Source organism: Syngnathus scovelli, chromosome 2 (genome assembly GCF_024217435.2).
Source record: "Syngnathus scovelli strain Florida chromosome 2, RoL_Ssco_1.2, whole genome shotgun sequence".
In the NCBI taxonomy this organism is placed as follows: domain Eukaryota; kingdom Metazoa; phylum Chordata; class Actinopteri; order Syngnathiformes; family Syngnathidae; genus Syngnathus; species Syngnathus scovelli.
The window spans coordinates 20,336,001-20,349,538 of record NC_090848.1 but is presented as its reverse complement, the minus strand read 5'-3'; the positions used below and the strand labels follow the sequence as shown (position 1 = coordinate 20,349,538).

General features: G+C 41.5%; 1 protein-coding gene across 6 annotated transcripts in view; it reads right to left on the bottom strand.

Moving 5' to 3' along the window:
- Positions 1–13,538, bottom strand: part of cntn3a.1 (contactin 3a, tandem duplicate 1) — a 73,685-nt gene that overhangs the window by 20,454 nt on the left and 39,693 nt on the right. For 4 of the 6 annotated variants that reach the window (XR_007488640.2, XM_049755427.2, XM_049755423.2 and 1 more), the window contains exons 6-10: positions 11,916–12,119; positions 11,344–11,446; positions 9,134–9,318; positions 5,221–5,360; positions 1,389–1,521 (exon numbers count right to left, since the gene is read on the bottom strand). Coding sequence is in view for 5 of the 6 variants with exons in the window: in XM_049755427.2 (XP_049611384.1) it covers positions 1,389–1,521; positions 5,221–5,360; positions 9,134–9,318; positions 11,344–11,446; positions 11,916–12,119 (765 nt within the window). In the remaining variant the exon portion in view is untranslated. Of the gene's footprint in view, positions 1–1,388; positions 1,522–5,220; positions 5,361–9,133; positions 9,319–11,343; positions 11,447–11,645; positions 11,879–11,915; positions 12,120–13,538 lie in introns of those variants that run through there. The other 2 variants (XM_049755425.2, XM_049755428.2) reach the window with 2 other exon arrangements.

Below are 13,538 nucleotides of genomic sequence, written 5' to 3'. Positions count from 1 at the left end.
GTAAACAGCTGGGAAATTGGAAACTCAGGAAGATGGGTGATTGTGTGATGTGGACAAGCCGCTTTTTCTTTTTTTTTTTTAATCAGCTCAGAGCTGATTCATTAGCGTGACCTATCCACGAGTAGCATGCTACCTCTGATTAATGAGCTTTTGGCGACAAAGAACACTTATAAAACAACGCAGCTTTGGTGATCACAAATCTGCATTGCCTGAGATCAGGATTTCGATCTGAAAACGATAAATCATTTAGCTCTAGTAGGAAGGATTGCATTACTGCTGCAATGAAGTCGTGAATATAGAGAAGCTAGAGCCCTACCAAGGACATTATTAGAGTAAATGAGCATCTAAAAACATACAAATATCATCTAGTACATAGGCCGGCTCTCACACCCCTTTCTCTAACTAACCATAAATGGTTGCTTGTGCAAAAGAAAGACACAATCACTTATGCTCACAGAGCCACACACAATCCTTTTAAGAGGATATTTAATGTGAAAGAAAGTGGATTTTCCATTTCCATGCATTTTCCTTAAAATGGACATTATGCATGAAGAATGAGGGCTGTGAAGCAAAATGAAAGAATGCGAAATGAGAGGGAGGTTTCCTTAGTGGTCCTTTAGGCCTCAATTACTGAGGTGCCGGTGTCTCATACGGTTTGGTATGCGCTCACGCTCAGCAGAAAGCTCTTGCAAGTCTGCACACAAGCTGGCGCCGGAGACATACACGGTGGTCAGAGAGATTCCAGGATTGGTGTCACTAAAGATATAATTCAAACTGCGAGTTCAATGTGGGCCAGAGAATCAATCAGCACATCAATAGAAAGAGTTGAGGCAGGATCACTTGCCTGCCTTAACTCACAATGCCCTCAGCATGCAACAGTTCATGCAACAAAGAACATTGTCGTGCTCTAGCGACCTCCCTACACACCCGATGTGGCTGTGGGTGATTACAAACTGTCTTCACGGGAACCCGTTTCAAAGACTAAATTAAATCAAGATGCATGTGACAACGGAGCCGCAGTTTAGCTCTGAAGAATCCTTTAAGGAGGAGGGGATTATGTAGAAAAAAGAAAAAATTTGTGTGGATTCAGAATGTCTTTTGAGACACCAGTCCTGGCGCTGTTCGAACACACCTTGCAGGTGAGCACCTACCAATGCATGTCAGTATGTATCTGCCATACACAATAACATACACAATAATACAAGTTTTGTTTCAGGCATTGCATCACGATTGTTTGTTTCAGTGCAGAACACCTGGCTTTTGACACCTAGCTTTTGTCTCTTAGCTGTTGACGAAAATTCCTAACACAATTTTTACCAGAACTGTCTCAGAAGTTATAGAATGAAATCATGTGAATATATTCTGAGGTATCAGCAAAGTCTTCTTACCTATGACTCGAAGCTCAGCATTGGTGAATACTCTTCCATGCTTGTTCTCAGCCACACACTGGTACGTGCCAATGTCAGCCAGACTCAAGCTGCTGATAGTCAACACTCCATTATTCACCTGAATCCGGTCCTGCTTAAGACATACACAGAAGGCATTTGTAATCACTATGCAGGAAATGTCATGTACTCCGACATTATTTGTATTCAAAGGGCAATGGTCTTGGCCTTCATCCTGGAACTTTGCTATATTGTCTAAGATACATCTGCAAACACAATCTAATGTTCTGGTGTAGACCTTTTTGTAGTTGGACATCTTGAAAGTTAACTAAGGTAGACACACACACAGGCAATTAGCTATGCAGAAGATATACGTACTACTTTGGTGAACTGACCTTTGAATTTATGTAAACCATCCTGAGAGAAAACTCCCCAATTAGTGCCACAGTGGCATCACAAAATAAAATAGTTGCTCATACGAGAACACACATTACAGGAAGGTAGGTAATTAGTGCTGTATTTGGACGGTTTGGATTCAGTCTGATGAATAACCTGATTTAATTCAAGTCTTAGCAGCAGATTTTCCAGACCTAGGGGGTGATAATCGAAAACAGTGCTAAATTTCTTCAGCCCTAATAGAACCATGGTGAATGGCTGCAACTCCCCATTGTTTAACATTGTGCTCACAGTGGTTGAGATCACACCTTAAACAAATATTTACTACTTCATCACGCAATTGCTGTACTTTCTTTTTTTTTTTTTAAACATTCAGTTAAATGAAAAGATAAATGTCAACACAAACAAAGGTCACTTCACTCTTCTACTTTGTAATTCTAACATAGTATGCCATTGTAGTAATTGTTTTTGTGACTGACAAGTATTGTGGAACACCCAAATCTGAATGCTTTTAAGGTTGAAAAAACATTAAAAATGTATGTCACAAATACATTTTGAGGTATGACTGAAATTATGCATAATGTGACTGATCTCAAGTGAGATATCAGCTAATATTGTGAGAATTCAGTAAATCTCAATCAAGATCAGTTTAGCCAGTATATGCATGTGTGTGTGTGTGTGTGTGTGTGTGTGTGTGTGTGCGTGTGTGTGTGTGTGTGTGTGCGTGCGTGCGTGTGTGTGTGTGTGTGTGTGCGTGTGTGTGTGTGTGCGTGTGTGTGTGTGTGCGTGTGCGTGTGCGTGTGCGTGTGCGTCGGAGGGGGGTGGGTGGGTGGTGGTTGTATCAATATTGACAGTATTTGTTCTTTTTACCCCAGCTCCATTATTTTCTACTGAATTTAAAAAAAAGAGTTGAATTATGTAAAAAATGGAGATCAGCCAGCGTTCTGGAACAGATTGTATTTGACCTGAGATGTCCCACTCTAGTTTCAATGGCTATGTGGCAAATTTGTGTGTCTGTCATCTTGAATAACTCCAGAGCTGACACTTGAAAAGTCAATTGCTTCAAGTCTGTCAGTGACACAGTTGAGGAGCTTCAAACTGGTGCCAGATCTAAAGCTAAGTCACATGATTGGCACACTGGTGACCTGGCGCCTGAGGGAGTTCTGTGTGAGGATGGATAAGATGCAGTTTCCAAATAAAACACAACTATCTGCATGGTTTGGGGCCAGGGAAGAATGCATATGTGTTCATTGAGACTTTGAATAGATGGCCCTTTTGAGGTTACATATTGCAAGCCCCAGGAGGTGATGAAGTCTAAAGACATCTGCGTGATAGCATGAGATGGTGTCACACAACTATTCTGTTCCCACTGTCCTGATTTAATAAAAATCGCGCTGGCCATATTCAATTTTTAACGGTGGAGAGAATAACTGCATTTGTTTTCTCCTCCGGCAGCATTAAATCATTTGTTATTCCGAAAACAGCACTGTTGCAAGTTGATCTCTGAAGAACAAACGATAGGGGTATTGGTGCTCCCTGCCATCTGAAAGCGCACTGAAAGTGTGCTCAGACTTCTTTTAAAGTGAAAGTCCACACTCATACTGAAGCAAGCATGTTAAGCAAAATATAATCCAGTACAGAGTGAGTGGGCCCTTGTTTTGACAAGGGGACATTTTGAAGTGACAGCTCTCCTTTGAGTCATTTATTCTTCTAGGAAGGGTCAGAAAAGCATAGCAGGAGCGAATAACATAATAGAGACCCACAGAGAAGGTGAACCCAAAAAGGGAGATAAAAGACAGGGACAGGGACTGATACATTCTAATGAGAAATAACAAATGCTCGCCCTGGCTCCCCCTTCACTTTTTCCTCCCACTCACTCTCTCTCTACAACACTGACCTTTGGGTTTGGAAATTGATTTAATGCTGCTGCTGTTGACGGTGGCATTTTGAAAATGGTAACTCCTCAACTCATTAATATAGTCACATGTACAGAGAATATGTTACCTGGGTAGACTGTCAGAGGACGTTTCACAAAAGTACGTATTTACAGATCAATATTGAGGCATTCTAGTGACTATAGGTGCCAAACAGAGAAATTACCTTTGACTGACAAAACATTTCATAATAATTAACACATGTAGTAAACATCAGATAGAGTCCCTGACAATAGAAATAATTGCACAATAAATGTGTGTTTGCTGAACATAATTTCAAAAGTGAGGTTTTGAGAAGGTTTGTTCTTAAATGCACTAGTGAAGACAACTAGAGGTGGAGGGAAAGTAATAGCAGCCATTAATGGTAGTTCCTCAAGAGTAACACACACTTCAAAAGCCTTTTCTTTGTACTTATGCACTATACGCTCTCACCATTTGCTGGTTTTCAACAGAGCACTTAACTGGATAGTAATTTGAGTTTGTGTATTTTCCAGAACAATCTAATGTTCTGTGATAGAAATATGCAACGTTCGACATAAAATAACATATTGGAATGAAAGTACACCTTTTTTACAACTCCTAGGTACAGAATACGTATGCATATTACTTACCCAAGATTTTGGATGATTTCAAGAAAAAAAAACTGTTATTCTTGAGTTGTGCCTTCACTCCTGGCTAGTATACACATTATATGTGGAGGAATTAGGTTTCAAAGTTAATAGCCCATTGGGGAAATGAATTGAAGCAGAACATTCTTGTATAATGTGTGATCTACTAATTCTACTAAGTTCTACTAATATCATATCAGTTCACAGTCCAAGTTACCAGGAAGCTGACATCATCGATCATTTTAAAGAGAGAAACATTGGCTAATCACGCAAAGGTTACCTGTACTCATTTGGGCGACTCTACAACAAAGTACAAATGGGGAAATTGGGAATGGAGATTAAATAATAAGGTATTGTGTCACTGTGTAAAGGAGAAAAGACACTGAGTAGTAGTATACAAAATAGAGGAGATAATTGTTGACAGAGTCATTTGTGGGGGAAAATTGCTTCATTAGATTCACTGCAAACATGCATAAATCGGTCTGTCTTTTGAAGACAAATTTAGTCTGCATATTTGATTTTCTGATATTTAATACAGACTTGCCTGTACAAACCAAAGTCTGCAGTTGTAATGCATACAGATGAATACATACAGCAATGTATTTAGCTTCTGGCTTTCGTGGACTAAAATGTTTTTCAACTGTGTTCTAATTAAATATTCGTAGCTGGAACTGTGAAGCACAGCAGTTGGTAGACAGAAAAACTCGGAATACGCCTTGTTTAGAAACATTGTCAATATTTTTTGCCAAACATTTCACATGTTTGGGCTCATTTTGCGGCTACATCTGTTATCCTTGACTTATTGTCCCTTTTCCACTTAATCTTTGTGGTGCTTTGGGGTGTGCAGAATTAAGCAATTAAAAGCATCCAAATTCCAACTCAGGAGAAGTCCCTTACCTCGATCATGTCCAGAGGCTCTCCATTCTTCAGCCAGCGGTACGAGGGTTTAGGCTTGGCACTGGCTTTGCACTCCCACACCAGAGTTTCATCAATAGTCTTCTGAGCATCTGGGGGCTTCTCAGTCAAATGAGGAGCAGCTGTCACAAACCACATACAATAAATATGCAAACTAACAACATACTGTTTACCTGAAAATGCAAGCAAGCCATTCTTCAAACTCTTTAGCTAAAGACACAAAATATGAACCAACTTCCAACTAGCCCAGGGGTGTCAAACTCAAGTCCTCGGGGGACGCATTCCACTGTGTTTTTTTTGAGTAAATTTTAAGTTTTTAAGTGCACCTAATAGTGCGGAAAATACGGTAGTTTTTAGCAAGGTCAAAAGTACAGGGGTATCTTAAAGTCAGAACGTCCCAAAGTCATACAATTAGAAGTTCAACCAAAATCTTCATAAGGACTGCCAACATACACAACAACCACGAGACTAAAATCTTCACACATCCATTTGAATTTGCACCAAATAGTAAGCAGCTAAAAGATCAACATTGTGGGAGTTGATTTTTCTCCTTTTTTTGGTAATTTTTTTAAAAAATGCCAACTTCAGTGTTAGAAGAACAAGAATGTTCCAAGAGAAGAATATGCAACAGAAGTTACCAAGAAATAAGAAGACTCACATTCTAAGAAGAAAAGACTCCAGCAGTGTCCAGTTAATTTTGTTCAGGTTTTTTCATTGCTTCTAACGAGCTAATATCTTACTGGTTGTTTCGGCAAATACTTGCACAAGGACAAATAAGGCTAGAGTTGTATGGTGTAACAGTTAAAACGAAATATTCCAAATTTAATTGATCTTAATTATACATTTTGAAATAATCCACTAATGGAGTGCTGTCTATCTTTGAGTTACCATTGCATTCTCTTTTTACTACTTGAGGCATCTAAAATTCCAAGAATGCCTCTATATTTATGTCACATAAATAATTTGCACCTAATCTCTGGTGACAGAATAGAAAGATTTATGGTGCTTTTGGAGAAGACACAATAATACAGGAAAACCTGCCAGGGTCAAGGAGGGAGAGGAATCTAAGTCAGTCCATCTCCTTGACATGATGTGTTGCATAAAGAGTTTGTGGTGTAATAGGCACCAAGCTATCAAGTTGTTGAAATTACATACTAAGAGGAGCACAATCAAAGTCAAAGTCAAAGTCAGCTTTATTGTCAATTTCTCCACATGCCAAAGACACACAAAGAAACCGAAATTTCGTTCCCCCCTATCCCACGGTGACAAGACATGGCTCACAACAGACAAACAAGTAAACAAGTATAACAAAAGTGTGCTGAATAAATAATGAATAAATAACACAACAATAAATAAATAAATAAATAAATAAATAAATAAATAAATAAATAAATAAATAAATAAATAAATAAATAAATAAATAAATAAGAGGAGCAGAAAAAAAAAGGAGCAAGTGCGCGTACAGCAGACATTCCCGAAAATAGCGCAACAGTGCCGCACGCTACGCAGAAGGGGGTAGCGAGTTCAGGGCCCTAACAGCCTGGAGAAAGAAGCTGTTGGCGAGTCTGGTGGTGCGGGAGCGCAGGCTCCTGTACCTCTTCCCAGAGGGCAGAAGGTCAAACAAAGAGTGAGCTGGGTGACTCACATCTCTAGCAATCGAGGTTGCCTTGCGGGCGAGATGGGAGGTGTAAATGTCTTTCAGGTAGGGGAGCGAAGCACCAATAATCTTACCAGCCGTATTCACTATGCGCTGCAGGGCCTTCAAGTTCTGTTCAGTGCAGTTACCACCCCACACAGCGATGCAACTGGTGAGGACGCTCTCAATGGTGCCACGGTAGAATGTAGACAGGACTGCCTGAGGAGCACATGCACGCCTGAGCTTCCGCAGGAAGTACAGGCGGCGCTGAGCTTTCTTTGCCAGTGACGAGGTGTTTGCGGACCAGGAGAGGTCCTCACTGATGTGCACCCCCAGGAACTTGGTGCAGCTCACCCTCTCCACCACAGCACCGTCAATGATCTGCGGCAGGTGTGTTGTGTGACCCTTCCGGAAGTCAACAATGATTTCCTTGGTCTTATTGACGTTCAGCAGGAGGTTGTTGTCCCTGCACCACGTGGTCAGAAGGTCAACTTCCGACCTGTACCGAGTCTCGTCGCCATTCGTGATGAGACCCACCAGAGTCGTGTCGTCAGCAAACTTCACTATGCGGTTGTCGCTGTAGGTCACAGTGCAGTCATGCGTCAGCAGGGTGAAGAGCAATGGACTGAGCACGCAGCCCTGGGGGGCCCCAGTGCTCAGCGTGATGCTGGCGGAGATTTTGTCGCCAACACGCACCACCTGAGGCCTCTGACAGAGGAAGTCCAGTATCCAGTTGCAGAGGGAGGTACTGAGGCCCAGCTCGTCGAGTTTGCGGATGAGTCGCTGCGGCACAATGGTGTTGAAGGCAGAGCTGAAGTCCACAAACAGCAACCTCACATATGAGTCCTTTCTCTCCAGGTGGGTGAGGGCCGAGTGGCGGGCAGAGCAGATGGCATCCTCAGAGGACCGCTTGGCACGGTACGCAAACTGGAAAGGGTCAATGGTGGGGGGGAGAACGGACTTGATGTGCTCCATGACCAGCCGCTCAAAGCACTTCATGATGATGGGCGTCAGTGCCACAGGGCGGTAGTCATTGAAGCAGGACGGTGCAGGTTTCTTCGGCACAGGAACGATGGTGGCAGCCTTGAAACACGAGGGGACGATGGCCTGCTGCAGGGAAACGTTAAAGATGTCCGTGAAGACACCCGACAGCTCCCCAGCGCAGTCCTTCAGCGCTCGACCCGGGATGTTGTCAGGGCCCGCCGCCTTACGGGTGTCAATAGCGGCAAGCGCCCTCCTCACACCGTCGGCAGAGAGGCGCAGGGGCTGCTCGCGTGGGGGGGGAGTGGACTTCAGCGGGCAAGTGCTGTTCTGGGCGTCGAAGCGAGCAAAGAAGCGGTTCAGATCGTTCAGCAGACGGACGTCGCCCTCACAGCTCCTCGGCGCGGGCTTGTAGTCCGTGATGGTCTGAATGCCCCGCCAAAGGCTACGTGCGTCCTTGCTGTCCTTGAAGTGGGTGGAGACCTTGCACGAGAACGCCTTCTTCTTCTTCACATGACTATGTTGCGATTTAAAACCTCAAATTAAATTAGACCTGATCACATCATACGCCAATTCTCTGTGCATATTTTTGTTGTATAAACAGCATTTTCAATTCTCACCTCAGATATTCTGAGCCCCCTCATGTGCCACAAAGTCCTACATTATCATATCAAAAGCATCCCTCTTACAGAAATGAGATGTGGATGATTATTTAATTCAAGCAAATCCCAACTGAGCTTTATATGCAGACAGCATTAAAGCATGAAGTGCAAGATAATGGGAAGAAAAACTATAAATTCTTTCATCAAGAGCCATTAAAAGCTTACTCAGAATACGGCCATAAGGGCAGTGTTGGCGAGGGGCAAATCACTTCTCCCTGAAAGGTGATATAAATCTGTGCATGCTGCGCCCAATGTTAGCTGCCGATACAATAAAGAGCTTGTCAGAAATGAGCTATTGGGCACAGGTTAATATATTGCCACATACCAATATACTATGATGCAGTTATTTATAGGCTCTAATAAAAGCTAGATGTTTTATAACAACATAAACTTTTTTGCCGGACTCTCCCAAACTACAAGTTTTTGCTGAACCAATTTCAATCTTGCTCAGTTTTGGAGAATCCTTGAGGTTTTTTAACAACCTCTATAAATCATTGGCTAGAGTATTTGATTAAAAAAAGACTGTAACTGGACAGTTTTTGGACGAGCAGTGCAAGGAAGGGAAGACATGTTGAGATTTACACCCAAGCCATTACTTCCAACAGAATGAACTTACCATAGAAGGACAGTTTTCCTTTTACAGAGTTCCTGCCTCTGCTGTTTTCAGCCAAACATTCATACATCCCTGCATCCTCCTGTTGAAAGTAAGGGATCTCTAACACTCCGTTGGCTTTATTGATGTCCACTTTTCTTCCCGAAGAGACTCCATCGACTCTCCTCCAACTGATGGTTGGCACTGGGCTACATGGATGTAAGCAATAGGATATTATGAGCAGGGGTATGGGACAGACTCCTGTTATCACAATATATTGAAGTGTTATTTGTCATAGGATAATAGCGATACACCAGCAGCAGATATGGACAGTTGGATTCTGTTTTTAATCATTCCACTTAATCAGGAATTTGATTTAAAAATTTTGCGGTTTGTGTAACGGGATTAAAAACTCTCAAAACGTTTTTCTGAGACGACTGAGAGCCCTCAGGGCCAGGCCGTTGTGAGTGTTTCCCTATAGCTAAATCTGCCTTTGGGAGGCAGACTGTGATGTCTGTGATGACCAGAAGTAAATTAGTGGAAAATTAGAATGCAAATTAAAAGTCTCATAATGTTATACTGAAGATATGAAGAGGAATTTGCCAATTACATACATCAACGCAGTCCAGTAGGCGAAGGACTGCACAATCTGAGGTGTGGCTTAGCTGCTTGCTGTTACACGTTTTGTCTCATGTATGTGAACAGGAAATTCATAGGCAACTTTGATAATGATATTTTTTAATATTATCATAATTTGTTTCTTTACTTTTGGTGATACAGGCAAAGCTCTGGCTACCCTGCTTTTCCTGACCGCAGGTCTCTGCATTGAACTTTTACTTTCAGATGGTCAATGTAAAATGCAAATGCAAATAATAATAATAATAATAATAATAATAGGATGGCAGTGGCGCACTGGTTAGCACGCCCGCCTCACAGTTATGAGGGTGTGGGTTTGATTACACCTCCGGCCCTCCCTGTGTGTTTGAGTTTGCATGTTCTCCCCGTTCCTGCGTGGGTTTTCTCTGGGCACCACTTCCCAAAAACATGGCTGATTGAGTACTCCAAAATTGCCCCTAGGCATGAGTGCGAGTGTGGATGGTTGTTCGTCTCTGTGTGCCCTGCGATTGGCAGGCAACCGGTTCAGGGTGTCCCCCGCCTACTGCCTTTAGACTGCTGGGATAGGCTCCAGCACGGCCGCGACCTCCCTACCCTGCCTACTGCCCGGAGTCGGATGGGATAAGCTTCCACCATGCCTGCGACTCTTGTGAATATAAGTGGTTAGGAAGATGAATGAATGAATAAATTTACTTTCCATTTTAGTTTCGTGGTCTTTAATTTACATCGATTTTCTTTTTCAAGCCAATAATTATAATAATTTCTTTATTAAAACAAATAAAACAGCTGAATTTCCATATTTCCTGCTCAAATACATGGGCAAGAAGGCAACAGAAGGCAACAGAAGTATTGCACTTTCAGCGCCATCAGCGACAACTCTAATTGTAGACGAGAGGTTGCCGACAGTTGGCGCGTACACTGACTCAAGAGACATTTCTTTTCATCTTTATATCGCCAATGTACGTCTTTCATCACAAGTCTGTGCAGGCTGACTTTCATCATTCGGTCTAATGCCGAAGACATTTAGTCTTCCTGATTGGTACTTTGTCTCAGCTGGTTGAGCAGATAGAGACCGAACTGCCATCTTCAACTAGGAGTCCTCAAACACCTCTTCTATTAATTTGTATTGCGGTAACTGTGTTTGGCTCCAGTACATGAATTATAATTTTATCAAATTCTTCAGGGATTTTGATACAGATGGGTTTCACATCAGACATACACACCTTACATGTGCAATTTAAACTCGATGAATTTCATAACATATCAAATATAAAGTTAAGATCAGATGCTTTTTAATTGAAAATTTTGAAAACAAACCAACCCCAAAAAATCCCAGCAACAATAATGAACTTGACTTTATATGAAAACTATTTTGTTTTTCTTGATATCACATTGTTGTACAGTGAAGTATAGATTGAAGCACGATTAAAAGCTTTGAAAAGATATGTTTCAATTAAGGTCGAAATTGAAGCTTAAAAGGGATTCATTAGAATGTGATATACTTTGTTTATCCAATTACTGTCACTGAATTTTCCAATCGTTACAAAATAGATTCTATTGGTACAGTCAGCAACTTATTGTGAGTTATCACTGGAGTTATAATACACAGGGGAACGTACTTTCCAAGCGCAAAACATTCCAGTTTAACAGTTGAGCTCTTGGCGACTGGGACAACTTCAGGGAACTGCACCTCAATCTTTGGCTCATATTCACCCATTACACCTGGTGTTCCAAAGACAAATTGAGAATTGATGTCACATAATTGTATTCATCTTAAAGCCTGAAAATGTCACAAACATTAAAACAAAGTTCCCCAATGGTGATAATGTTCTGTGCAAGACAATCAATGGAAATATCTAAGGATGTGACCCCAAGGCTGGATCACACGCATGCACGTTAACATTGTGCAAGGCATTAATACCTTACAGGGAAGTAGACGGAGCTGGAGGCAAGCTTCGGCTGGCCACAAGTGCAGCTAAACACGTTGCCAAGTCGCTCCAAAGTCAGTAACCATTAATTTTGTTCTCATGAAGAGATGCCGAAGAAAAACGGAAAAGCCATGCTAATTTCAAGGATAACTGAAGACACAATCTCATATTGTATTTAGATTTGTATGTGAAGCATAATGCAAAAGTAAAATGATCAGAATCTGAATATATGCAAGCTCCTTCGGTTGTGGCATTGCTCTTACCGTCTACTCGAAGCATAAGGGGTGTGGGTGGTCCTTGAACACTGCTTTTGGTGACTGTGTTGGTAACTACACAAGTGTAGTTGCCCACATCCGAGGGTTCAACTTTGGCAATGTAGAGGTTGCCTGTCTTCTGTGACACGAATCGCCGCGTGTCCTGGATGACAAACGATGGGTACTCATTGAAGATCCATGTGAAGGTAAGCTCTGTAAACAGTCACGGACATAGGAGATGTAAGATGCATGATTGTACATTCTCTCCAAATACCGCGGAGAAAATCAGTCCCCATTTCAAGTTGAAGACATGCCTTAAGTGATAAAGTCATTAGTGGATCGAACAGAGCCAGCTTTCTGTGATTAAAAAATAAAATGAATAACCAAGAAGCAATTACTCTCCTCGTCCTGAATGCATGATTTAATGCATTGGGTTCCTTATGTTGTTGTGATAATTGTGATGGCACAAAGACGTTAGAATATTTACACCGCAATACTAACCACGGCATCTTATTCATTATTCTGCTTACTGTAATGATCAGACCACACTTGAGTACATTTTAAGAGCAGGTATTCCAATTATTTTTTGTGGCTGGCAAGTATTCACAGCAGAAAATAAATCCACAAATTACAGATGCTTTATTAAAAATTATATGATGCCTTGAAAAATGCCCTCTACCTGATTTATGAATAAACTCTAGATTCATCACACAGACAGGCCAAGTAAAATACAAACACATTTTGTCTGTGGAAGGTTACAAAGCCATTTCCAGGCCTCTGGGACTCCAGGCAACCATGATTAGAGCCATTATCTACAAATGAGGAAAACTAGGCTCACTTGTGAATATTTTCCGAAGTCGGTGTCTTGGATTACTCCAGGAGTGAAACTGTGAATCTTCCAGGAAGCCACAATAGAACAAGCTGCATCCCAAGAACTACAGGCCTCACTTAATGTAATTGTTTCTGACTCAAGTTTTGAGAAAGACAACTGGTAGAAAAAGGAATCCGAGAGGGAGTTGCAAGGCGAAAACCTCAGCTGGCGAAAAAGAACACAGATCACCAAGAAAACCTTAATAAGATTTTGGGGAGAAATTGTGTAGACTGAGAGGTGTACAGCCTATTACAATTTAAAAAAATACTGCCAACAGTTAAACATAGTCGTGGCAGACTTTTAGTCTGGGGCAGGCTGCTTTTTTACTTCGGGACCTTGATGTCTTCCAAAAATTCCTACAGGCATACATCCAGTTATGCCCTCAAGCTCCAGCACTCTTGGACTATGTGACAAATGTTCCAAAACATAAAAGAAAGTCTCACTCTGAACAGCAAAAAAAAACAGAGGACTTGGCCAATGCCAAGTCAAAGTCTAGACATACCGCTTGAAAGCCTTCCATTGCAGTGCTGAGTGAAAACAAATTTGCTTTTTTTTTTTTTTTTTTTTTTAACAAATGCTTGAGTTCAGTTATTGTTGCCAAGTTTGACACAAGCATTTGTTGGGGTCAGGGAACACAAACTTTCCCGCAGTCCTTAATCAATAAAATCATCATTGATTGCAGTTTATATGTACTTGGGTTGTCCTTGTGAGGTATTAAAAGTTGGTTTAATGATATGAAACATTTACTTTGAGTGTGATAA